The 26289-nt window shown below is 39.7% G+C and overlaps 7 protein-coding genes across 7 annotated transcripts; 5 read left to right on the top strand and 2 right to left on the bottom strand.

Moving 5' to 3' along the window:
* Positions 1 to 1135: 1135 nt before the first annotated feature.
* EAF02_007645 (uncharacterized protein) lies at positions 1136 to 2522 on the bottom strand (the record flags this gene model as incomplete). Its single annotated transcript, XM_038903693.1, has 2 exons — positions 1964 to 2522; positions 1136 to 1909 (listed from the first exon to the last, which is right to left on the bottom strand). The coding sequence occupies exons 1-2, from the start codon at positions 1976 to 1978 to the stop codon at positions 1136 to 1138; spliced, it is 789 nt and encodes a 262-aa protein (XP_038756507.1). The 5' UTR covers positions 1979 to 2522.
* A 1037-nt stretch (positions 2523 to 3559) lies between these two features.
* Positions 3560 to 4747, top strand: EAF02_007646 (uncharacterized protein; the record flags this gene model as incomplete). Its single annotated transcript, XM_038903694.1, has 4 exons — positions 3560 to 4033; positions 4121 to 4438; positions 4493 to 4591; positions 4652 to 4747. The coding sequence occupies 4 exons, from the start codon at positions 3560 to 3562 to the stop codon at positions 4745 to 4747; spliced, it is 987 nt and encodes a 328-aa protein (XP_038756508.1).
* Positions 4748 to 5648: 901 nt separating this feature from the next.
* EAF02_007647 (uncharacterized protein) lies at positions 5649 to 6740 on the top strand (the record flags this gene model as incomplete). Its single annotated transcript, XM_038903695.1, has 1 exon — positions 5649 to 6740. One exon carries the CDS (start codon positions 5649 to 5651, stop codon positions 6738 to 6740), a length of 1092 nt encoding a protein of 363 aa, XP_038756509.1.
* Positions 6741 to 7286: 546 nt separating this feature from the next.
* EAF02_007648 (uncharacterized protein) lies at positions 7287 to 8420 on the top strand (the record flags this gene model as incomplete). Its single annotated transcript, XM_038903696.1, has 3 exons — positions 7287 to 7673; positions 7743 to 8078; positions 8136 to 8420. The coding sequence occupies 3 exons, from the start codon at positions 7287 to 7289 to the stop codon at positions 8418 to 8420; spliced, it is 1008 nt and encodes a 335-aa protein (XP_038756510.1).
* A 7184-nt stretch (positions 8421 to 15604) lies between these two features.
* On the bottom strand, positions 15605 to 16942 carry EAF02_007649 (uncharacterized protein; the record flags this gene model as incomplete). Its single annotated transcript, XM_038903697.1, is given in 3 exon segments — positions 15605 to 16405; positions 16460 to 16701; positions 16717 to 16942. The coding sequence occupies 3 exon segments, from the start codon at positions 16940 to 16942 to the stop codon at positions 15605 to 15607; spliced, it is 1269 nt and encodes a 422-aa protein (XP_038756511.1).
* Positions 16943 to 19188: 2246 nt separating this feature from the next.
* EAF02_007650 (uncharacterized protein) lies at positions 19189 to 20391 on the top strand (the record flags this gene model as incomplete). The annotated part of the gene is made up of 1 exon (XM_038903698.1): positions 19189 to 20391. The coding sequence occupies one exon, from the start codon at positions 19189 to 19191 to the stop codon at positions 20389 to 20391; it is 1203 nt and encodes a 400-aa protein (XP_038756512.1).
* Positions 20392 to 23900: 3509 nt separating this feature from the next.
* EAF02_007651 (uncharacterized protein) lies at positions 23901 to 25341 on the top strand (the record flags this gene model as incomplete). The annotated part of the gene is made up of 4 exons (XM_038903699.1): positions 23901 to 23926; positions 24211 to 24463; positions 24606 to 24800; positions 24880 to 25341. 4 exons carry the CDS (start codon positions 23901 to 23903, stop codon positions 25339 to 25341), a joined length of 936 nt encoding a protein of 311 aa, XP_038756513.1.
* Positions 25342 to 26289: the final 948 nt, after the last annotated feature.

Genomic DNA, 26289 nt, shown 5'->3' on the forward strand with positions numbered 1-26289 from the left:
ACCCGCCTCTAAACAATCGAACTATGATATCTTTGTTTTAACAGAGCTTGGCTTTAGGAAGAGAATAATATTACAGTGTAAAATCACATAACATATTGATTCCCTTAGAGGGAACCGAATTGGGTGCTTACACCGAAATGTAAGTGAGCTAGAGCCCGATCGGGCTAGCTCGCTTAGCAAAATTCTGTATATCTTCAACTTGAAAGATCCTATATCATAACTCTTTGAGCTATATCTTAATCCTCAATCTGAACCTATTACCCCGAATCAGTATAACCTTGCCAGATTAGGGCAAAGTTATTAGAACCCTATCCCGCCCGCCTGCCCTGTGATATGAATATTGTTTATTATTATTAAATTATATATTTTTTAATTTATAAAAACACAGTTTTATAAATTGAATTAAAATTATAATTTATCTTTTTAAAATTTTGAAATAAATTTATTATAATATTTAAAAAATATTTTTAAATTGATTTTTTTTTATAAAAATTGTATAAAATTTTAAAACTTAATATAAAATTTAATTATCAATATTTTTCGAAATTTCAAGTTTTCGATTTATAATAATAATAATAATAAATATAAAAATCTAATTTGCAATTATATGAATTTATTTTAATATAAATTTTCAATATATTATTAATATTTTAAATTATTATTAAAAAAAATCAATTAATATTTAAATTTATATTCAAATCTTTTAAATCTTTGATGTTATTTTTTAATAAATATGAAGTCTTATTGTATAATTTTAAAATCATTATAATGATATTCAAATTTAAAATCGATTTTTAATCTAATAAATCAAAATGTGCATGATATAGGGACGTGCACGATGTAGGGATATCGGTTATCTGTCTCACGCCCTTTTTGACGTCAAAATGTGATTTCTTATAATTTACAGATTGATGCCCTGCTAAATGATTGAGAGTATATTACTTGTTATCACATGCACTCATGCTGTAGACTTCGTGGAGACATGTAAATGGTTGAAACAGCTGATACTTACGTTTATAGATTTTGACATTACCAACTTAATCGCTGCTGCTAACTCATAGAATTATTCCTGCTAATCGCTGAAATTGTATAAGCCTGAATATACAAAGTTATGATCACAGTCCTACCACCTGTCTTATCGTATTGACGCCTTTTGCTTTGCCGCCTGTTTCTTTTCTGCTTCTGCCTTCGCTGCCGCTTCTTTCGCTGCCTCTTTTATCTCAAAATCTTCTAGTTTCGTCTCGGTTTGCCCCCCAAAATCATCGAACCTCTGAAACTCTTCCCAAGTGGTCTCAAATCGGACTTGATATGCAGCTCGAACTACCTTTCTTATTTCCCACATGAAATCATCTTGGTTATACAAGACGGTCTGCACGAACAGTAGTGCTAGTATTTGTTTTGAATTCAGAACATTGGAGTCGGGAAAGTCGCCCAATATCATCAAATACACAAATTTGAAGGCAGCAGTGCCAGCTCTTGCCCTGTGGAGCATTCTGTCATCTTGGGAAGTCTCTGGGTCCGTATACAATAAAATTGAATTCCATAGTCCCAGTAGAGACTCGGGGCTTGAAGACAAATTCTTGGCTGATATAACATCAAGCGCTTGGCAGAGTTTGTAATAATGTGAAAGCTCAGGAGGAAGCATATTGAAGCAGAAATAATATCCATTTATGACTCCTTGGGCAGCTATGAATAAGTAGGGAACGGATTGATCTGGTTCGTATTCGCTCTCATAGCCAGGCTGAGTATAACTTGCATTATCTCTCGGCACCAAATTGATATACGCCCCCAGCCAAGGTACCCTGGATAATTCGACCACAAAGCGGTGACTCCCAAATGATATAGTATATTTTCCCGGAGGACCTGACGCATCGATAGGAGCGACTGTTGCTTTCGGTGAAGGTGTAATCTATACCTCTTTGTATCAAACTCGGTGTAAACAGTGGCTTGTGGAACTCCTCACCTTATTTGTAGACATACTGATTTAGGAATTGCTATATAATATATCGGTATATATTGTTTATTTGATAAGTGTGTGGAAGACCTTTTGACACCAGAGCACATGCCTTTATTTGAGATTAACTGAGGTCTTGTGGTGGCTCCTTCCCAGTACCAGGTATGCATTGAAAGAAGAGATCGGGAATGTGTGACTGAGCTCTGCATCAGCAAAAGGTATCCTGTTGTACCCAAGTTGTTTGTTAAAATCAATGTCGCCAGGCATTTTGCTCATTCACAGCTAGAGTACACATCGAAGTTTAATGTAAGAAAGATTCTTGATCATGATCTTATAACCTACTCCAGAAACCAAAAAAAACGGTAGATGTTATCTGTCCATGAGGTTTTCATCAATTGATTCACCACATTTCCTTTGCGCAATGTGACTCATCTTGAAAGATATTTGCATACTGATGGATGAAAGAAGCTTGTATTGGTGTCATAATTGAAATTCTCGTAAAAGTCATTGAAAATTACGAATCCCAAACAGCTGATTATGATAGGAACAAGAGTGAACAATAGATGACTGGGTCTTGCTTGCAAATATAGAGTTTATTCATTCCTTATTCTCGCTGAGGGAGAAAGAATTGCCAGGCTTACTCAAGCGGAATTCAATGGAACCAAGCATTGCTAGAAACTGCTAAGATGTATACAGACCATGCAATTTTCCCTCTCAATTGAACGACGCTGCGTTGAGTCATCGTTGTAGAAAGCTCTTTCAAACTAGGAAGGTAGGTAAGTGATTGCCTCAAGAGTGCATATCAAATTAAAACTCACCTCTCTGTGATTCGGTGAATTTTGACATGTTTCCAAATCTCGCAAACCACTGCAGGAAGCTATGAGCTCACTCCAATCAAAGTGCGCCTGTTACATACTCTCGAGATACTATGACAATTATTAGGATTGATGATCAACATTGGACAGTCCAGTGAGGTAATTCTTTTACATCTCAGATTTTGGATCAGTCAATCAGATAACAGCGATAGCGACGTTGATGCATCTTAAATAGGTTAGTTCCTGGGCACGGGGCCACTAAGAGTTACCCCTCACTTAGCGCATGATTGTCGGACTACTTATTCTCTGTGTGATTCCGAACATAATCTTCTCCCTTCTCACCATCTTCCAGAAAGCTCATCCTTTACATATCAGAAACAAACAAACATTCGTGTCAGTCATCTTGCACTCAGTTAGAGGGAAACACTGACATCGTCCACTCATCCTAGCAAACGACAACTCGTACCAAGTACAACTCACTTCCAACAGTTGGAAGCCATGTAATCCTTAGCATGGATATTATCCGCTCTGCGGATCAAGGTATCGCATCAATTGTATAAGTCACTCTCGCATGAACCGGTGTTCGATCCTGCAAGTCGTCAGCCTGCCTCTCATTTACCACCTTACACAGTAAGATGATATGAGAGTGCCGTTGATGAGGGGTCGTTCTGAGATTATACGGTTATATGAACTTGATCTGGATAATACCAGCGAAAGGATCATGCTCTTCCATTCCGTCCTCATGGACGTCACTAATCTCTCGCAGGTAATAACTTGAAAAATATCGAAAATGGCACCACCATCAGCATTGTTCGCCGAGGAAACATCTCCCATCGATGGAGTTCAATTGAAATCAGCCTTCGACGTTAAAGTCGAATCTTCGCAGGCAGCCACTCAAGGCAAGACACTTGCTGACCTTGCCGAGAAATGGGACCAAGGATTTACATTTGCTCCTATTCGCGAATCTCAAGTCTCGCGTGCCATGACCCGCCGCTACTTCAATGATCTCGATACATATGCAGAGTCTGATATCGTCATCGTTGGTGCTGGTTCATGTGGTCTCAGTACTGCCTACATGCTAGGCAAGGCTCGTCCTGATCTCAAGATTGCCGTCATTGAGGCTTCTGTTTCTCCAGGTGGAGGAGCATGGTTGGGTGGACAACTCTTCAGTGCTATGGTCATGCGAAAGCCTGCTGATGCCTTCTTGACTGACGTTGGTGTTCCATTTGAAGATGAGGGAGACTTTGTTGTGGTCAAGCATGCTGTATGTTTCAAAAACTTTCTTTATCCATGCCCTTCTAGATGTTCTTCGTTTAACATGTCCCATGGTACTAACGATAGCTGTCAACAGGCTTTATTCACTTCAACTCTCTTATCCAAGGTTCTTGCATTCCCCAACATCAAACTGTTCAATGCGACCGCCGTTGAGGATCTGATTACACGTCAAACTACCGACGGCAACATCAGAGTCGCAGGAGTGGTGACAAATTGGACACTTGTCACAATGCATCATGATGACCAGAGTTGCATGGATCCAAACACAATCAATGCTCCTGTTGTCATCTCTACCACTGGGCATGATGGTCCATTTGGCGCGTTCTGTGTCAAGCGTTTGGTTTCAATGAATCAGATCAAGGAACTCGGTGGTATGAGAGGACTTGATATGAATGTAAGGTTTTGAGGCTTCCTCATTAATGGACATACACTAACTTCAATGTTTCAGGTCGCTGAAGACGCTATTGTCAAAAGAACTAGGGAAATTGTTCCAGGTTTGATTGTCGGAGGCATGGAATTGTCAGAGGTCGATGGTGCAAACCGCATGGTAAGAACTTGACCTTCTACCAAACCAATATCACAAATTCTGACCAGCTTGTTACTACAGGGTCCCACCTTTGGTGCCATGGCACTTTCTGGCGTGAAAGCCGCTGAGGAAGCTTTGAGAATCTTCGATGAACGCAAGGCACAAAATGCCTACTAGGCGTAATCATTGTGCATGTCAAGGAGCAGCACTTGTCTAGGTCAATACACGAGGACTATCAGGGTTCATGAAATGAATGCAATAGCAATAAGAACATGATATTTGCTTTGAAATCTTCGAATTATTTGTCAAAAGTGTGCTTGCAACATGATTTTTTAAGTTTAGGTTTTGTGGTCTCAAAGTTGTCTATCGGATATTTAGTGTCCCGAATAACCTCCGAAACCAACGTCAGATTATAGATGAGGCCATTTTTCTTCCTCGCTGTCTACGCAGTAAAACTCCTTATCATCTTCTAGGGTTCTCAATATTTAAATGTAATCTTGACTATAAAATGGGCTTAGAGATCTTTACTCCAATATCCACTTGACCAAAATTCTGCAATAAACTTTCGGTCCCGAGAAATATGCTTGTTTTAAGTTTAGTCCACTAATTCCCCTAGCCACATACTAGGATCTTAATCCATTTCTCCCCTTCCTCATCCAATTGTAGGACTGTTTGGAATTTCACACGGATATTGACATCCTTATTCAGGATTAAAAGGGCAAATACCGATGCGACAACCCCGCAATCGAGTAATTGAGGGTGTCGTTGCGACGGTAATTTCTTGGCACTGCCGGGCGGAATCAAGACATGCTTTCGCCAACGGTGAAGAACTCTGATTTAGGTAGCTGAGGACGGATACCCTTGATATTTGAAAGACGCGTACGTGTTCTACACACGGACGATGCTGGACGGTTCGGGTGAAGATTCAATGACTGGGATGAAGATCTACATGTACAAATGAGCTGATCTTTTCCTCGCGTCAGTTCCTTATTTATTTCTTTGACATTGCTTTGAACTAGATTCATCTTCGTCTTCTCTCAAATCCTGATTTGCCTTTCAGTAAATTACGAAAATCATCATGTATTTCTCACCTCGAAATCTTCTAGTTTCCACCTCTCTCCTCTCCTCCGCCTTTTCAGCCACCATCCGCCATGCTCCCCGCTCAGATCTCTCTTCCCGTGTGATCCACCAGTTTCCTAATCCTACCTGGCTCGAAAATATTGTGATAACTTCCAGTGATAAAATACTCGTCACTGATATCACAAATCCCTATCTCTACTATATCGACCCTACTATTTCATCATCCGCACCAGATTCAAATGACACTGCCACACTCATTCATTCTTTCACACCTGAATTATCTCTCCTAGGCATCACCGAAGTCGCACCCTCCCATTTCTACCTCATCACAAGAAACTTCACACTCTCCTCAATAGCCAGCACTCTCACAGGTGTCAACACTATCTACTCTGTTGATCTCACATCCTATGTCCCCTCCACCAATAGCGGTGCCTCTGTCTCAAAAGTGGCAGTTATATCCGGCGCCGGATCTCTCAATGGACTCACCACCCTTTCCGAATCACAAAATTTGATCATCGCAGCTGATCCCATCCTCGGAGTTATCTGGTCCATCAACGTTCTCACTTCCGAGTACTCTATTCTTCTCGACCTCGCAGAGTTGAAACCACCCGTTTCCACTTCTTTGGCATTCGGTGTTAATGGTCTTAAAGTTTTGACCCCTACCACTGGTGATACTGATCAAGTGTATATCTATTACACAAACACGGGACTTACAACCTTTGGGCGAATTCCGTTCTCGCTTCGTACTTTGAACGTCACAGGACCAGTGAAGATCCTTACCGATGCTTATGGGGCTGATGATTTCGCGTTGGATTCCAAGCAGGGAGTTGCTTATTTGGCTTATGGAACTGGAGCCAGTGTGTTGAAGATTGGTCTTGAGGGTGGTGATGTGAGTGTGGTTATTGGTGGAGTGAATGATACGTTGGCTGGAAATGCGAACGAGACGGTTTTGTCTGGTCCAACAAGTGTTCAATTGGGCAGAGCTGGTGATGGATTGGGATGGGCGTATGTTAGTCAGAGTGGAAAGAATGAGGGTGTTTATACAGAGGGTGGAAAGGTTCTCGCGATTGACATTACTGGCTCTTCTTAGATGTTAGGATTGGTTGCTGGTAAGACTTCGAGATGGATTTTGATTGTGTGATAATGAGAACGAGAACAAGAAATAGAAACGAATAATGTACTTTAGCTCATCGACCTGCACTTACTTTCAAGTGTGTTTAACGGAAAAGAAATCTGCAAGTGTATGTATTTTGGAAAAAGAAAGAATATTTCCTTTCTGTATTTGTTATCATTGCAAATAAGATCACGAAAAATGGTCAAGTCTATGGCAGTGAATGGAGGCTAGTAATAATCTCTCGATGAGATGAAGGTAATCTTCTTTCATCTTTTATATTATTCGAATATATGAGCGTTATTCTAGTGAATTTCAAGCCTCGGTACCCCGCACAATCGAAATCTAACACAGAAGCTGCTCTAGAAAGGCAAGGCCTAGTTTCCAGTTCTTTCAGTTGCCATACTTCTTTTATTCAACCTCCCATATTCAACAACAATCTTCCACGCTCACGCTTTACCAACATAACTTCTTCAATTAAATTCTCTGGTGTTGTCTTTTCGGCAGACAAACACTTACACCACGATGTCCTCCGCCGCAGATGCATCGTCTTTCCCTCAGTTTCGTCGATTTCCCAAAGAAATACGTCTTTCCATCTGGGAACACACAATTCCTGAGCCGCGCATCGTTCACATTGTTCAAGATGCAGCTACACGAGCAATGAAATCATACACTTCGATCCCTACAATTCTCCACATCAATCATGAATCGTTCTCTGTCGCTTCAAAACAATATCACCGTGCGTTTCGTTGCTGCAAGCCTGGACAGGACAAACCAGATAAGGATGTATCTTATGTGTGGTTCGATTTTGAACGAGACTTTCTACTGATTGATTACACGATGGCTGGCGAACTTTGGCCCTCGTCAGAGGATTGGTCTGCTACTAGTACGAATCCTCTTCGTTACACTTCAGTAAGATGGTTCCCGGATGAAGAGGTGAAGCGCATCAGAAATCTGGCTTGGTATACGAATCCATCTTAGGTTGCTGAGGATGAACATATCTGGAGACTTTTTACTGGATTGAGACAATGGTTTCTGGTCCAAGAACTCATGGGTTGTGGAAATGTTTTAGAGCCACGCAGCGTCCACAACTCAAAACCTTCCATTCGTAAGATTGAACAGTATCATCTTGCACCTTCATATGACTTATCGTTCTGGGATGTAAGTGGCGAGGAAGATGTCAATTTTGAGCTATGTATGAGGTTATTCGACATAGCCAAGAAGGCGCCTCAACCTACGTTAGAACCTCGAGAACTTCTTCGTTATCCGAGTACTACCTCGAGGCGCATAAGACAGGCATTGGAATTTTCCATAAATGTATCATCCTCACCCTATAAAAAGTCAAAAGTTCCTTGACTGACACATAACAAACAGCGTTCGCATCTCAATAATACACCTCTACCCGAGATTACACAAAAAGTCATGCTCAGCCCCAGCTTAAAAAATAAGTTCATGGAGGAAAAACTACGCTATGAGGCACACATCTTGGAGAACACCCAGAATCACGAGGAACACAAGGCTGAAAATTGTAATTGCCACACGACAGGTAAATACTGGCGCAGCGAAATGAAAACTATGGCACGCCATCTCGATACACCTCGGCCGCTGACGCGAGGTAATACAAGAAGTCGAGTTATCAAGTCAAGAGGTCGGAATTAAGCAAACATCTCGTTTTTCCATTGCCATGAACTACCACGTGGTCGCAGGCAATCTAATCGCAAATGCCGAAAAGAATTTGTCCCAATGTTGCAGATCAGAGTTTCCGGGAAGTTGTGCTACGGAAGATATCTCCATGTTGGCTATCTCTGCAGGCAGAGCGGGAGGGCAAGCATGTTTGGAGTTTTTGACCGGATGATCAACAGGTTTAGGATATCGGTATGGAAGAATTTTTGAGACATTTAGTGATATGATTCAAGATTTTACTACAAAATTTGATCGTTGGCTGCATGACAGTGAGGTTCAATTGCAGAGCACACTCCTTTTTGTTGAACCCGCAAAGCAGTCAGCATTGATGGTAACGACAAGTCATTGCTTTATGTACAATAGCATTAAATACTTGAAATTCTCATAACCAGCTTTATCAATATCTCCTGGGTTTATAACAGTCTGCTATGTAGTTCCACAACAAATTCAGCGTGCAAAATACTTAATCTGCCTCTCATGTTTTTTGCCAACAATATAACTTAAGTGGAATGAAATGCGCGATCTCATTCTGATTAATCCCCGGATTTTACTCGCCATTACTGATAAAATGTGACGCCTCAATAATGCTCTGTGTATTCCTCATTATCTACGTCTCTCACCACGTGGGTCTCGATCTTAGCCTCTGGACAGATTCAGTTAAAAAGCTTAGCTCCGACGACTTCGATGTCTACCAAATTTCATAGCTTGTGAAAAGAATATGGGGAGAGAATGCTTCCTATGATTTCGAGGACTATATTGGGTGATACACATTGTACCAAAGACAAAGAGGCGTCATATTCATGATCATGGAGGCAAAATCTCATTCAGTAGTCAAGAGACATTAAATTCTGTTACCATTACTGTGCTATGATTGGTATCAGAGCAAGCATATCAAGCCTTCGGGACTGAGCATCTAACTTGCGGCTATTCAATATTGGCTTGGAAGCCTTTATCAGTTTGGAAGTCTCGAAACCCGACAAACTTCGCGTCTATTAGAAGGGATAAAATACTGTCTTACACATCTTCGACATCCTCAGGAATTAAATTTTGCTACTCCTTGAGCATATAGATACTCAGATTTTGGAGCATTTTTAGCAAGACTTTCGCGATAGGGTTTGTAATAGTGGGTCATTCGCTAAAATAACATGAGAGTGAAGGTATGCCAGACCCACTTATTACTGTGAACATTCTATTACGTGGTAAAAAAGAAGTGGATAGCTTCGATGATACTACCTAACTTTCCAACAAAACGGCTGGTGTTCTTGAGCTGTTTTTTTTAACAACATATTTTCGGCCAAATCAGTTCTCCCTCGATGCACAGAGCTTAGACGATGACTATGCAGAATTTTGTTTATGAGAATCCACAATTCTGTCAAATTAATGGGAATTTGATTTTAACACCGAATGGAGAAGAGACTGGTTTGTTTTACTTCAAGAAGATAATAGGAACCTTTATCTGATAGTAACTATGATCAGAAACATGAGAATATGATAGGACGGTAGGAGACAAACCTTGCATTTGGTAGCAATAACGCATGTTACAAATCCCAAAGAACGGGAATGCTTTTCCAAAGCGTTCCACACGACTCTTCACACGATTGTTTTGACAAACGGTTTTCCTTGCTAAGTATTTGCGTGGTTGAAATGCACAGATTTAATCCCTTTGAAGTCAAGTTGATAACTGATGAAAATCCTGGTAACATCTTGGTATGTGTCACATTAGAGTGAGTGAAAACTGTAAATATTCTAAAGCTTGCAGGAAAATCAAAGTGCCGAATCAGGAGGTCTTCTGTGGAAGCTTCTCGTATTCCTTAATGGTTGGTACTAGATCAATTTATATAGTCAGATGGCCTATGAATCTTATTTTAGTATCAGACAAGACCTTTGACTGTGAAAGTATTCCGCTCTCTCCTTTCAGTGTATGAAAGAGGATATTGAAAAGAGATGAAGGAAAAAGAGATGAAGAAAGGAAAAGAGGAATGGTACAAAACATCGTATGTAACACATTTCCACAGGTCATATGTAGTGAGTAGAAACATAACTTGGATATTCGACGGTACCATCAACTATGGTACCTCAACATAATCTGCCAGCGGACGCTCCCAAGATAATATTTGTAAACGTGACTGACTGCAATGGAGTGCATTCTGTCATGTGTTATGTTTGTTGCAAATTTGTTAGGGCCCACCATTATCAATTCACTTTTCGGCAAACATGTTTGCTGGATATAATATTAAATCGGCTCGCGTAGAGTATCGAACACTCACAGGCTGCTGGCTCAATGGTAGAGCACACGCTTCGCATTTTCAACAAATGTTTAGCAAAGGCTGGTGTAGTGGGTAATACTTGAACATCTTGGGAACCGAAATCACCCCCTGGGGAGCCTGAAACACACCAATTTGCTAGAGGATGCGTTACCCGGTTGAAGAGGCAGTCTTCATCGATCATTATTCATATTACGTTGACCCAGTTGGGCGGAGTGTATCTGTATCAGTGCATGACCGTAAAGTGGAGGAGAGATTGGTGCGTGGGTCTCCCGCCTTTCACTCTGTTGAAGCTTGGATTGGACGTAGAATAATAGACACCTGTCTTTGGGAATCACGAGTCGTTCCAAGCTTTAAGCAGATTCGCCCCAGGTAAAAAGTGTTCCACTTTCCTAACCAACTGTAACAGTTGAGTTAGGCCTTGAGCCAGGAAAAAAGCCTTCGGGCTAGGGTGGTCGCTGGTCAAATATATCCAAAACGGCAGCGGTGCAAAGATCGAGTAACAAGCATCTCTATAGAGCGCGCTACTCCCTCAAGTGAATTTTTGCCTCTTGTGTTCTTACTTGTTCAGTTGGTGATATTATTACTGGCGGGTCTTCTCGTGTCTTTTCAAATAATACTGTTAATAATTTATTCTTGGTCATTGTCATCGTACATTGTTTTTGCGACTTGGTCGCGGATTTGCGACGAAGTGAGTGAATCATCACATGATTAATATCGAGTCCTGTTTCACTGATAGTATCATAAGACTTTGGATACTGTAGCTTTGTTTTCCTCTCAAGGCCACCTCGCTTTCTATACACATCAAAAATATAGCGAAATCGGATAATCACAAATGACTTTCCTGAATGGCTATGGAACGAGAAGCTCAAAATATGAATTTAACACCGAGCAATCTTGCGACATGGAGACAACGTAACGGGAGACAAAATACTGAGTTGGAATGAAGATAGCTAACTTTCAGCCAGCCAAGAAGTATACTAAGGCATTCTACTTAGAGGACATAGACCTCGCATTCATTTTGAATATCAATCTCGTTTCAACATACTACTGCAGTCCAATATCTTTATTGTACTTTCCAGTTCCCCTCTATCGCGCCTACCTGTAAGCTCCAACATATCATGACTTCGGAAGTATGATGGGCTTGATATTTACATTTTATAGAAGTATGACGTATGACGTATGCAGTGCTGTAATTAGTATAACGTGGTTTATCATCGAGTGGCCCACTTTCACCTCAATTTATACTTTCAACTTATATTATTTAATAACAATTTGAATCAATTGATTGAAACTATTAAGATCTAATAATCTAGGATCTATTATATTATTTTGATAGGTTCTTGTATTATATTCTAGTTTTCTGTATTTACTATAATATTGATTAAAAAATACTTTCTTATTAAAATTCCCTTCTTTTTGATATTTATTGTATTGAATCTGAATATTAATTTCTTATTAAGATAATATATTAAGAGCCTTTTATTCAATAAGTATTCCTTTTTGATATAATTGGGTTTTTTTTGTATATCAATATTTGCTTAATATTTTATTTGCTTTTCAAAGTATATGAATCTTTATATTCAAAAGTATATTTTTATAAACTAATTTCTTTATATCTTTAGCTAAAACTAATACAATCTTGAATATAAGTATAGGGGAGCTTAATTGATAACAAATTATTTAAGATTTAATTAATATTGATTGTGACGGACCTAAAGCTCTCTTCTTTACCACTAGGCCACACAACCCTAAAAGGGATAATTTAAGATCGAAAGATCTTAAAGAAGAGAGTCTATATACTAGATAATGTGACTCGTCACATTGATTGAAAAAAGCTTCAATTAAATTGTAAAGGATTTAAGAGATTTATTGATTTAGATTGAAAAAGAAAGAAGTAAGTATATAAATTTAAATATCGAATTTCGAAAATATAGTTTTAGAATTAAATAGAATTAGATTTGTTTTTCGAAATTCTGATTTCATATTCTAAGAAGTGATTGATTCTTTATATATAGCTTTAAAAGCTATAAAGAATTCAATCTTCGAAATATAATTAATATATATCTTGATAAATCTATTAATTCGAGTATTATATAAATATTTCAGATTGCTAAAACAGTTCATATCAAATAATTGAGTTAAATAATTTGAATATAATAATAAATATAAATATATAATATCATTCTCTTTATAATATACTTGAAAAACTACTAACTCATAACTTTCATATTCATTCAATATTGTCACGGGGTGACACTAAGCCCTTTCTGTCCTGTCCTGTCCTGCTATATATGTGAGAGTAAGGTAGAACTTCCAGTTCTACCTCCTAGTCTTTTGGGCGTTTAGCTCAGCGGTAAAGCTTCTGAATACTCCCAGAGGTGATCCTGTGACATGATCGCTCCTTGACAAGTAGTATATTAGTCGTATATTAATCTGATATTAAAGAGTAGTAGAGGTGAATAAAAAATAAAAGATTTTTTTGAAGATTTATTAAATAATCTTTTGAAAATATCAAAAAGCTATATTGGAAATTGTTGGAAAAATGTATAAGGATTTTAAGAGTATTTGTTATTTTAAAACTATTAATGAAATTTTGAAAGAAAATTTTAATGAAAACCTTTAAGTTTTTGATTCAACTTTTTTTGAATTATTTGAAAAACATTTCAGTTATATTTTATTTGTCAAATAATTATCTATTTTTCGTATATTTTTGTTAAATTTACTTAATAAATAATTTTCAAAAAGTGATTCGAACGCACTCTTAGATTTAGAACTAGAATTAGAATTGAGATTAAGATTTGAGATTTATTTTAAAAATAATATACAATTAATAAATGAGATGATATATACAAAATTTATTAGATGAGAATATAAATTAGTTAACATCAAGAATCTAATTATCATTATCTGATATTGTTTTAAGAAAAAATATCCGCATGATATACTATATATAATACTGAATATGTAATATAATAATGAGAATAACTAATATTATTTTAAGATGACTGAATTCAAGACTGCTAGGGTGGGAACTCTACTCTAATGTCTAATAGGATGAGAATTACTCATATCGTTAAGACGAGAGGAGTAGAATTATAAATGATTTCATTAGAGGATGTCATTAACATCAAACATATACTTACAATAATGACTCTCGTAGTCAATAATGTTTACAACATCCTATAGAATGTTACAGGGTGAAAGTCAACATGCTTATCAAACCATCACGTTTGTAAAAAAAATATAGATATAATAAATATCATATACTTATGTAATTCGTCATCATGCTAACCTTAGTTCAAGCTAGTATAATCATCTAATATAATTCATTGAAAACAATCTTTAGTATATCTTATAAATATAACGATATAAATTCGAACTTATATAATTATTTAGAAGTTAGTAATTGATATTTAAGCCTTTTTAAAGCTCTAAATCATCTTATTAAAAAGAGATTAGAGAGATATAAAGAAATTTAGCTTTTAGAAACATATTTATAGAAATGAGTTTTTGTTATAAATAATAGCTATATCACTTAATTACTTTAATAAGAGAATAGATAGGAATAGAGATAATAAACTAGATTAGTATAAGATATAAATTTAAATAATCTATCTATTATATATACTCGAATTAGACGATGTAGCTGTCTATTAAAGTAATACTTATATACTAAAGTATATCGATTAAGTTGAGATTAACTAAAATAAGAAAGTTATAGAGAAAGGGGATCTTTAAGAGATATCTTTATCTCTTATTGTGTGAACAAGGGAATTCACTTCAAAAGAATGACTTCAATACAATGGCTACTGTATCAAAGGTATTTAGGCGAATGCGAAGGAGACTAGCTCTTTCAGTAGTACCTATATAAGGCCTACTACTTCCCCTCATTAGCTAGCTCTTTAGACAGAATACAATACAGACATTTAGGGGCCTACTAATGATAGTGGGAACCACGTCTCCCGTATTCCTGATCTCATTATTGAACCAACACTTATATAATATAGATTGCTTAGTTTAAGCTAGTCTTCAACTAAAATCAATATGATTAGTAATTATTTAGATATATAACGTTCGTTTTAAGATATATATTATAAGTCTTGATGAAACTAGTTCATTTTATAGTAGAATTATAGAACTATACGATCTTATATAGCTAGATTCTCGAATATATATAATTATATTAGGTTTTAGGCCCTATTGAAATGTTATATTATTTTTTTAAAATTTTTAAAATGTCTTGTGAAGAAAATAATATAATGTAAGTTTGAATTTTTGTAATTATTGAGAATTTGAGTAATAGTATATACGATTTTTAATACTTTAAATAAGATATAGATAGAAAGGAATAATTAAAGATTAAAGAATAAATAATAAGAGATTTAATCTTATTCTATAAGATAATAGTAATAAAATATTAAGTTATTAGTCTGCTAATAGTATAATACTAATGAATTCTTTTAGATTAAGTATTATTAATTAGCTTATCTAATTAGGATTATAAAAGACTATCATCTCAAGCTTTATAAAATATAATAATCTATTAAGTATATATGAATTTATATAGATATAAGATATATCTAAAATCCTAAGTAAAGTCGCGATGAATGTCTATATTTCATTAGATCATTGAATCAATGAGAAGAAACTATTAAATGACAACCGATCGATTTTCAGCCACATGTTGTCTCATTAGGACTTCTATCTGACTAACATGAGATGAAAGATTGTAGATCACTAGAACAAACACGAACATTGAAAAGTCACATTAAATAGTTCAGACGAGTCAACTTGAAAAATTCATCGATGCTTTTATAAAGAAACCCTAATGTTTTGCGAAGTGATTTGTCACCCACAAAATGAAAAACTAATGTACAAATGAATATGAGACAATCATTTTCCCCGACCCTTTCCCTTGTTCAAACCACTACCCTCAGCCTTCTTTCCAGCCTCGTCTCCAGCCTCGTCTCCAACGCTCTCCATTTGCTGCAGCTTAGAAGGCAAGACCATTTTCAAGAGGTCTGATTTGTTCCGAAGGGGCTTATTAGCGAAATGCTTGCCACGCTTCTTTGGTCGACCAATGGGAGGTCGAGCTGGCTGCTCAGCCTCGTCACCAGAAAGTCCACCCCCACCAGCAAGAATGGTCTCACTCTCGATGTATTCTCTCAAGCCCAGTTCGTGTTCAAGGTCCCAGCAAAAGTCGTTACCAAGCCGAGTATATCTTCCCATCTCCGTAATGACCCCATTGACCTCAGACAATGAAAGCGTGTTATTGTCTCTACCTCTGCCATTGTTCAACTGGCTTCCAGCAATTTGCGAGCCGTGGCAGCTCTGGAGAAAGGCGATAGCCTTTCCAATGTCAGAAAGCGAAATGGGAGATTCAAGAGCTGTGTCTGGTAGCTTCGAATCGACCTCCTCCAGTAAAGCCAAGTCAAAATCCTCAATTGTGATCAAACGGCCCTCGTTTCTTCGAATACTGTCCAATCGTTTCATAGCAACCAGTGTGAGCGTACGTTCCAACGCGTTCCGCTGAGCCTCAACTTCGTAGACTTCCGTGAAATCGATGAGTTGAAGATCGGTGAGTCCGAGATACGAGACGAGATTCTTGAATGACATCTTCTTGGTCAGTTCGTGAAACAGCATGAGCTTCGCAGCGCTGGAAAGGGAGTCGTAAGAAGGAGGGGCCATTAATCCCTAGAGAAACATTATGATTAGCTATGAAAAGAAAGATAAAATGATCAAACTCACGGGGGGGAACCATCTCTCTTGGCTTTGGTCATCAATATCGATTCCCAAATCATCCCACTCTGGTGTGTGGTTCAAGCCAAAGTAAGGCGAATTGATGTCATAGTCATCAGCAGGTGTGCGAGCTGGCATCTGGGCAGGCTCAACTGGCTGAGCTGACGCAATAGAAGCTGCAGGTTCTTCGACATCTGGCTCTGGCGAACCTTCTAACTCAGCTCTTGACGGCAACAAAGCTCTTTGTTGTTCTCTTCAGACTTTACCAGCTCTTCTATAGACTGGAGTAGGGGTGTTAGGTGCAACACTTGGTGAGGATGAAGAAGAGTACAAAGGAGTTAGTCGTGGAGCAGTAGAGGATGCAGAAGCAACTGAAGCTGGTGTAGTAGGAGCTGGCGCTGCAGATTTGGAGGATGAAGAAGCTTCCTGATCCTCTCCATTGCGAAAACGTTCTGGAAGGGCCGCCTTCTTTCTCTGACTTTGTCGAACCATGATGATTTAATTAATTAATGAAAGAGAAAGACTGTGGATGAAAGAGAAAAGCTTTGAGTAGGTACGAGGGAAGCCAGAGGCTGGGGGTGGAGGTGGTCGAAGTTGTTGTATGGGTGAAGAAATAAAATTGTGGGAGGGGAAAGGTTGACCTCTTAAATAGCGAGCCGTTGGATTTCCATTTCCATTTACCCCGCACGCGCAATCTCTGATGTCTGCCGTATCTTCAGTAAATGTCACTTTTCATGCGATCTCGACGTCTGTGCATGGATTCACTGTATTCAATATCTGAGTAGATGACCTTGGAACTTGCCGTTTTGTTGAAAATTTTCTTCAATCACCCCAAATCGTACGTGCATGGACGTATCTAATTGGCCCAAGTGAGATATGAAGAAGTTATGAGTGAGTTCACTTTGTCGAAGACGTTAGTGAATGTCCTTGATGGTCGTACGTTTGTTGAGAGATAACGGCAGACCCATGAGCTTGTCTAATTAGCGCAGATGGGGCGGTGCATGGGCAGAATTATCATCACATTCACTTCTAGAGTTAGATGAGTAGACGGCTTGATCGTCCCATCTAATCGTGGTATCTGGCTCATGTTACCTCGGGATTACTTGAATTCACTTCTCGAAAAAATGATAAGTGGTCAGTTGAAAACTGAGCGCGAGATTTACACAGTCATTAGCACAAAGTTGTGGGTGGTACTGAGTGTGGTTAATTAGTTGTCTTGACCAAGAGCTATCTGTAAGGAAGATAACTCTTATATACACAAGAGGGCTACCAACCCACCGTACATCATTAGAGAAAGATTTATCACCTCGAACATCCAAGTAGGTACCCATAGGCGCATCGCACAGTCGGCGTGACATTAGCTATGGATAGACTGAATCAATTGAGAAACTGTCGCTTCTACTATCCATATATACTATCATTTCTTCTCAGATTATATCATAAATAATAGCATACTACGATCAATTGAAGTTACTTGGGAAGTAACATCTCTAATATGTCGTCTAATTTAAGTTAAATTCTCACGTGTCCATATTCAATTAGCCAGACTGTCGTCTAATCTTAGACCCAATGTTCAAATCTTTCTGAATGGCCTTGTCTCAATGTTACTCATATTTAATGTTTTCATCTCATCACACTTTTATGTCATTTTCTTTACATGCTAATAAATTCTATTTCAATCAATCTATCTGGCCGCCAAGCCCTTACCGAAGCAAGCACTCATCTAAGCGAAACTATCCACCTCTCCAAACTACACCCATCCAGGCTCCATTTCCCAGCCCCTAAAATTCGTCCTCACACACTCCCCTGACTCAACATTTTCCTCAATAATCTCGGTCAACGTTCTCCCTCCCTCCGCTCTCAACTTCGCTATCTCATCTCTTTTCACCTCGAGCATCCAGCGCTCGACGTAATTTCTGAGAGATGAAGTGATGTAGATTTTTGGGGGCCAGGGGTCGGTATCGAGGTGTTCTCCGTCGGGGTAGTAGAGGGGAGCTTCGACTTCGAGAGCGAAGATGATTTGCGGCCAGGTGTTGCGCCTGGTGCGGTGCTTGAGGCGGATGTTGTGGAGGATGCAGAGGGAGAGGATGAACGATTTTTCGGTAGGTGGGAAGGGAATGGGGGGTGTATGTATGATTAGTTTTGTGGGTTGGATTGGGATTGGGGTTTGGTGTGTCTACTTACTTTTGTCTTTGGAATAGTTCGGATGGGAATGTCTGAAGAGTAAAAGTAGGTATAGATAATAGATGGAAAAAAGAACGTCGAAACATGCTTTATCCCGTTGCTGTATTTGCATGACGATAAGAGTTTTGTTTGGATGCAATTTTCTTGGCTTGGTGGATAGTCAGTCTTGATCGCTTGCTTCAGGAGGGTGCTTCCACACACTAATGCTCAGACTAATCAGTGAACATTTGCATATCAATAATTGAACAATGCTCACACCCATAATGAGAGCACAATAGCCGATTGTTAATATCTAAACATTCTTTGTGTAAAAATGCTTTATCTAATAATTTCTGAAAGAAAAGCGAATTGGATCAAAGAGAGATTGTCTGAGGAAAAGTTACTGAACAATCCACGTGCTCACACATAAAATGGAGAGAAAATATCACATTAATTTATCTCAGCATTTCAAACTATCTACTCAATCTACACACTTCTCACTACAACCAATCAGCCTAGTTAGAAACCCCGAGTATTTATACCCAAGCTTTTTCAACACTCCAAAAACCACCATCATGGTATCTAATAGTCCTCGCTGGATTCGCCAAGAGCTCGAGTTCCTCAAAACCCTCTATCAAGCACAGTCTTCTCAGAGATTAACCGGTCGCACGCTCTACCAAATGTATTTGACCAAACAAGCACGACATTTACCCGGCGGCGATCTCCATCCTTCGGAGCCCTGGCCCCCGAGACCGATCTCATATAAAATATTTCTTTCCAAGTATCGCCAATGCTATAGAAGAGTGCATGAGATGGCTGAGGCGGCCGCGATACGTCAGGCTCGAATTTCGGAAATCCAGGCCCAGATACAAGGGCAGACGCCCGTCCAGGCTCCGAAGGGACAAGAGCAAGTGCCCGTCCAAGCTCCACAGGGACAAGAGCAAGTGCCAGTCCAAGCTCCACCAAGACCACAGCAAGTGCCAGTCCAAGCTCCAATGCCAAGACCCGTCCACCAAGCCCCAAGACCCTCACTTCCTCCAGGCGCCATCCGCATCCCCGGAAACAGCATCCGCATTCCCGGCAGCAACACCCGTTTCCCACACCACACTTACCTCCTCCCGGGCCACCGCATTCTTCTCCCCAACGGGCTGATCATGACCAGATCCCCCTCAGCCACTCTACCCAGCATGCAAAGTCCCGAGTCTCAAGCTCTCCAACGCGCCGCCGCCCTCTTCCTCGCTCGCGCCCATCTGCAACCTCCGCGAAGACACACCAATTTGCAACTTCTACTTCCGCGCATCCGTCAAGTTCTCGGAAGGGAGTTGCAGGGAAGAGCGCATTTAAATGCGACTGCAATCGCTCGTGCTTCTGCCGCTCACTTTCCCCAATATAGACAACGATCTGCTGCTCCTGGGCCTTCGGTTCCTTTGCGCACTGCTGCGATTTCCCATCGCGCGGCAGTACAAGTTTCCCGGCAAAGACAACGATCTGCAGCTCCTGAGCCCTCGTCCCGACTCTCCGCCCGTGGATCCCGCGAGCAACCTATCAGTCTCATCGACGATGAAGATTCCTCATCCACTGCGGAAAAAATGCCCGATTCCAAATCCGGTTCTCGAGATCAAACTCCACTCTTTGCTCGCGCGTTCCGAGCCCTCACGGTCGGGGATGAGAAGTCCTCGCCCACTTCCGTCGTGCGACTCGCAAATGGGAGACATCCTCTTCCTTCTTCTCATATTGTTTCGGCTGGTCCGATGGCTTTGGGGAGGATCTTGAATTGAAATGTCTTTTGATTCTGCTGGTGAGTTTGGATGATGATGATGATGATGATCAGGCTGGTTCTGATCTCGTCTTGCGATTTCTTTATTGTCTTTGTTTTGCAGTTCTGTAACCTATATAAATTGATAATTTTCTCTGCTTAAAAAATGTGTGCTCTTTGTGATATGTGTAAATGTATGTGAGATTGGCTTTAATATGTGAGATGAAAATTTTATAGATAGTAGGATTGGTGAAGCGATTTGCTGCATAAGCTACTTGCTCTAGATGCATTCAAGTCTTTGTATGCCTTGAGATAATGTGCTAATCATTAGGTCGTCTAAAGATAGACAAAGAATTAACCTTGATATCTGGAGCTCAGTCTTTGTTTTCCATATCTTGTTATTTCTCTTCTGATTGTTTCTCTTGTTGACAAGAGGATTGCTTGCAAAAATTACGGATGCAAGTGAATCTCATCTACTACGGATGGTATGTAGTCGAGTCCCGGGAGGATATACTCAGGGTACGCTCAAGTATTCTTCGGGATATTTGATGAATATCTACTTTGCTATGATAATTATCACCTGGGCAGCCTTTGACAATTTGGCCGACTGGTTCCAAGTTCTTGAACAAACTAGTATCTCTTTCAATTTAACTCAGTGAATATTTTAGTCAGTTCTGGAATGAACATGATGATTATATATATTCAGAAATAAGTTTAATATGATATTTATATACATGCTGCGAAAGTTTTACTCCCGATATAAAAGTAATAATAAGACAGTACAGCTTTAATTTATATATATAAATCATTAATTTCAATAATGATCTGATTCTCAACACGAGAAATCGCTATTTTTAACGCGATTTGCTTCTCGAATATGAATCCACAAGACAGTATTCGACGAGAAGATGGGGCAAAGTACATACTTGGAGAGATTAAAACTGTTAGATAAGGTATGAGTGCTCATTACTACATCCACTTGAGAGTGATTTGCTAAGATTATGACAAATTACTGACACAACTCAATATATAAACCAATAAACATAGAAATTAAAGATTCCCTTCATATTTCCATATATCAAGCATCGAGAATGAGTCTTTGAAATCAACAGCAAGACCCAGTCACTCAGATGAGTCAAGCAGACACATCCTTAAATAACATATGAGTATAACAAACATATAGCCCCAGTAACAAAGTCCAGGATGCAGAGTATATATACCAAGAAAATCCCCTCTAACACCATATATAATCCCCATCTCAAAAGCTAACAACCATGAACGACCCACCCACCGAAGCACAGCATGTCGAAACCCAAATCTCCCGCATCTTCAACCCACGCTTAAGAGGGATATGTTCCTTCACCATCGTCGACAGCTTTAATATCTGTCCTCTCGCTACTTGTACTCTTCTCCGAAATTGTCCTAGCATGTGTCGTCTCCCGATGCGAGATTATGGAGAGGACGATTGCATGGAAGATTGGTGTAGATTTCAACATGTGCAACTTACGTGTGGGGATGCGATGGTGGGGGAGTGTAATGGGCTGGATTATAAGGTGCATCAAAATGATGGGGATTGGAGTGATAGGGTGGCATTGTGGGGGTTTATGGAGGGAATTTGTTGGGGGATGTTGGGTCGAGGTTGTTTGGGAGGAGGTGTGAGGAGGAGAGGGATTGGATGGGAGGGTTGGGTTGGTGATGTGTGGGAGGAGGAAGGTTATGGGTAGTAGAGCTAGGGGGGTCGAGTTTGTTTGGAGGTAAGGTTTGGGATGCTGTGAGGGGTGTTTGTATGTCTTGACTCTCAATGAATTTCAATAGAAGAAAGCACAGTTGCTGTGAATCAAAAAGCATACTCTGCAAAACCAGAACACATTATTCCAAGAGAAGCATCATACACGAAGAAAGTGAACCACTCAGTAAACCACTTATCCCGGCGTATTCGACCAAATATCAAAACTTTTAACAATCAAGAGTAGCCATTCTCCCTATTCAAAATAAACATTTCAAACTCACGTGGGAAAGTTCGGCACGCGTCAATGTCATTGATAGGGGTCCGAACTCTAATATGCAGCCAATAACTGCCAAGTATTGGGCATTAATAATTCTTCGAGCTGAATCTCGATCTCAACCTCAAGCTTCATTTTGTAGATGCGTAGAACTACTTGGTTCTTAGCAAAGTTTTTGAGGATACTCTCCTGACGATACTATGTACGACCTTGGGTACACAGTTGATATCATCAAATGTCGAGATTTGTTTGGATTCATACTGCTGTTCTGCCATCGCATCGCCATGATACTCGAGTATGATAGTAACATAAGAGAAGTAGCTGGTTTTAAAGTCTTCGGATATCCCCAATCATGAGATATAGGCAGGTATTTAAACACGTATATGCAGCCAACAATCCAGAGAATGTATCGAGAATATATCAGAATCGAAACCTCTCACTTGATGAATGATTTATAATTTCTTGTCCCACGCCACGCACGACACGATTCCCATCACAACAGATTTCGTGAGATTAATATGCACCAAGAAAATTAAATGATGAACATTCCCATCCATCCATTTCAAAAGCACTCTACGCGTTTGATAAGTAGGTTGGCATCCGTGTCCAGCACGATACAATCGAAAAAAGACGAGAGGTTGGGGAACGCGCCACGGCTTCGGTCCATCCCATGCCAATGCCATCTTATCCCATGTATGTTATCCTCTCTGATCCCATGTCATCCTCTCTATCCCATGTCATCCTCTCTATCCCATGTCATCCCACTCCACCCTCGAAGATTTTGGTTCCTGGATTAAACCATTTTCTCGATTGGGCTTTTATCTTATTATCGTAAAATTATAGGGATGTGATGGGATTTTTCTGACATTTTGATAGGTTCTTCCATCTCACTCTCAAGGGAATTATATGGGGCCCTGATTGATTTATCACCTAATCCAGCCAGAAGAAAAGTTCCACCGGTTATTTTCGTATTTTCGTATTTATTATTTTTAATTATTCTTCTTTTCTTTTCCTTTCCCAGCCACATGTTTGTTACGCTGATGGAATTACTTATTTGTTCAAGGAGGGAAGCTTTGTCATTTTATTGCATCCATTTTGATATACTCACTCTCTCTCTCTCACGCATTCGAGACTGATTGAATTGAATTGAATTGAATTGTACCTAATTAAAGATCTTTCTTTTCATCGAGTTGTTCTTTATCAAATCATACATCTCTTGCTCCTTCCATCCATCCATCCATCATCCAAACGTATTGGGTTTTCCGTTTCTCTCTTATCTTTCCAAGTACACTACACCTCAACCTCCTGTTTCCCGCATCTGCATCTACCGCCCTTCTCCCATCTCTGCCTATCACTTTTTCTCTCCGATATCAAAATCAATCAATTGTGTTTCACAAACGCATACCATAACATCCCTAGGACAAGGAGATTAATTCTCTTGATTCGAAGGAATAAAAAGTGAAACTCATATCTTGTACATCCTTTTCTGTACTATTGGTTTACTTTTTGGGAAAATCATCCGATAGCAATGGCATCCCCTCCATCCCCACCATAGTAAGTTCTATCTATTCTATTCATTTCTTGATTCATTCATTCCAAGTTGTATTCATTCATTCATTCATTCATTCAATCTCTCAATTCCCAAATCATACACACACATACACATTCACATCATATCAAATCACATCAAACCACCGTATGCATTGGCACATATTCAAAATGCCACGCAACAAATACACGCCGACCAACTCCATCCCTCCTACCCAAACCCAAGCTTCCCCACGCGAACCCATCCTCCCCTCCAAACCACAAACTCTAACACATTCTTCTCCTTCCAGCGATACCACCGAGGATCCTTTGGCCAGTCAGAAAATGATGCATGGCAATTCCATTCCGGAACCGAGCGAATCCCCCAAATCCCAATTGCATGATGCGATTGAGAGGATTCAGTCGTTGCATAAGAGGAGAGCGCAGATTAAGACGATTTATGAAAATGAGAGACAGTATTTGGATCAGAGGAGTCAGAAGACGAAGAGTAGTTTTGAGGGTTTGATTGTTAGTACGGAGGAACAGATTCAGAGTATTAATGAGGTGAGCTTTTTATTTTTCTTGAACTTTGATGGAATATGAGCGTGGGGATAGCTAGATGTGGGATAGCTAGATGTGGGAATAGTTTGGGGTGGAAGTGAAGAGCTTCAGTCCAGATTTACAGCTTCTAACACCTAAAAAATAGTTCCCAGCTTTCGACAGTCATCCAGATTACACAGAGGTTAATGGAAAATTACATTCCGTCGCATTAGACACCAAAGCTCTCTTTCAAAATGTTAATGCTTTGAGTGAGTCTATCATCATGGCATTAGACGCTTGGTATCAGAAAGAAGTCGACAAATGCGCATATGAAATCAAGCTAGCAGAAAAAGATTACAAGGTATGTCACATTCACACTCTTCTCGGCACACCTTCTCCTGGCTCCCCAAATCCCAAATTCAATAACTAACCCCATCCAGCGCTCCTTCGATACCTGGCAAGACCTCATCAAATCGGGCGATCTCTTCGGCGCATCCGAACCCTTCAAATCATCCGCTCCCCCAAACCCCGGTCCTAGCTCCTCTCGTTCCTCACACCAATTGCAAGATGGTCCCGATCCCCATATGTACGCGTCTGCTCCGGTTTCCAACCCTAATATTCCCATTCCGCATAAATCCGACACGGTCACTTCGCAGCATAACAATACTAGACCGCAGAGTAGTAGAAATGCGAGTATAGATATGGGTGCGAATATGAGTGGTGCGATGATGGGTGGAAGTATGAATGGAAGAGGAAATGGAAATGGAAATGCGAATGGAAATGCGAATATGAATGGAGATATGAATTATCCGCCGAATTCGAGTGAGAAGCGATCTGGGGGGAAGAAGAAAACTTTTAGTTGGTTGAGTGGGGGGAGTGGGAATGGGAAATATATTGAGTGAGTGAGTGAGTGAGTAGTGGTGGTAATGAATGAGAAAGGGGATTGAATCATGAGGATGGATGGATGCGGATAAAATGGCTTGGATGGTTGGACGGAGGGGATATCTTTGTAAATGAATGGCGTGGCGTTTGGGAATACCGTTTATGCATGTGATGTTAAGGCATACATGGAATTGCGAGAAGATGGTACATATAGTGAGAGATGAAGGATGGATGGAGGCTTCATTTATGTTGTGTTTGTGTTTTTTGGTTTTTTGGTTTTTTGCAGGAATGGTAATGATGATGAAATGAAATGATTGCATATGATGGATGTAGAGATTATGTATTTAATTTATGAGGTTATGATTTTTATGATGTTTTTGTGTGTGTTTAAGTGAATGGACAGGGAGTTTGAGATTGTATGTATGGATGTATGAATTGGGTATAGGATGGGGAGGGGAAAGTATAGGAGGGAGTGGAAGGGAGTAAAGTGAAGTAGAGTGAAGTTCTTGTTGTATTGCATTGTGTTGCATTGTGCTCTTTTGTAGGTAATGGATGAGAGGGATAAGAGGTATAGGGAGGATGATGTAAGAGAGAGGTAGGAAGTGCGAAAGGGAGGGGTAGATGGGTAGAGAGAAAAATGGGATATGGAAGAAGATGGAGAGGAAGAAGGGAGGGGAAGGGGGATGTAAAGGTGGATATAAAGATGAAATTGAATGTGAAGAGCAGGAAAATATAAAGGAGGAGAAAGGGAGGAGAAAGGGAGGAGAAAGGGAGGAGAAAGGGAGGAGAAAGGGAGGAGAAAGGGAGGAGAGAAGGAAAAAGGTAGAGGTGAGAAGGGGAAGAGAGAGGAGGAGACAAGGAGAGTTTTATACTAATAGAATTTGGGAAATAAAGAATTGAAGAGGAAGTTGAAGTTGAAGATGGAAGATGGAATGAAGTGTTGGGGGGGCATGGGATAGGAGGGGGAG

The sequence above is a fragment of the Botrytis sinoallii genome, assembly GCF_014898435.1.
Source record: "Botrytis sinoallii strain Bc 23 chromosome Unknown BSIN_013, whole genome shotgun sequence".
Taxonomy (NCBI): Eukaryota; Fungi; Ascomycota; class Leotiomycetes; order Helotiales; family Sclerotiniaceae; genus Botrytis; species Botrytis sinoallii.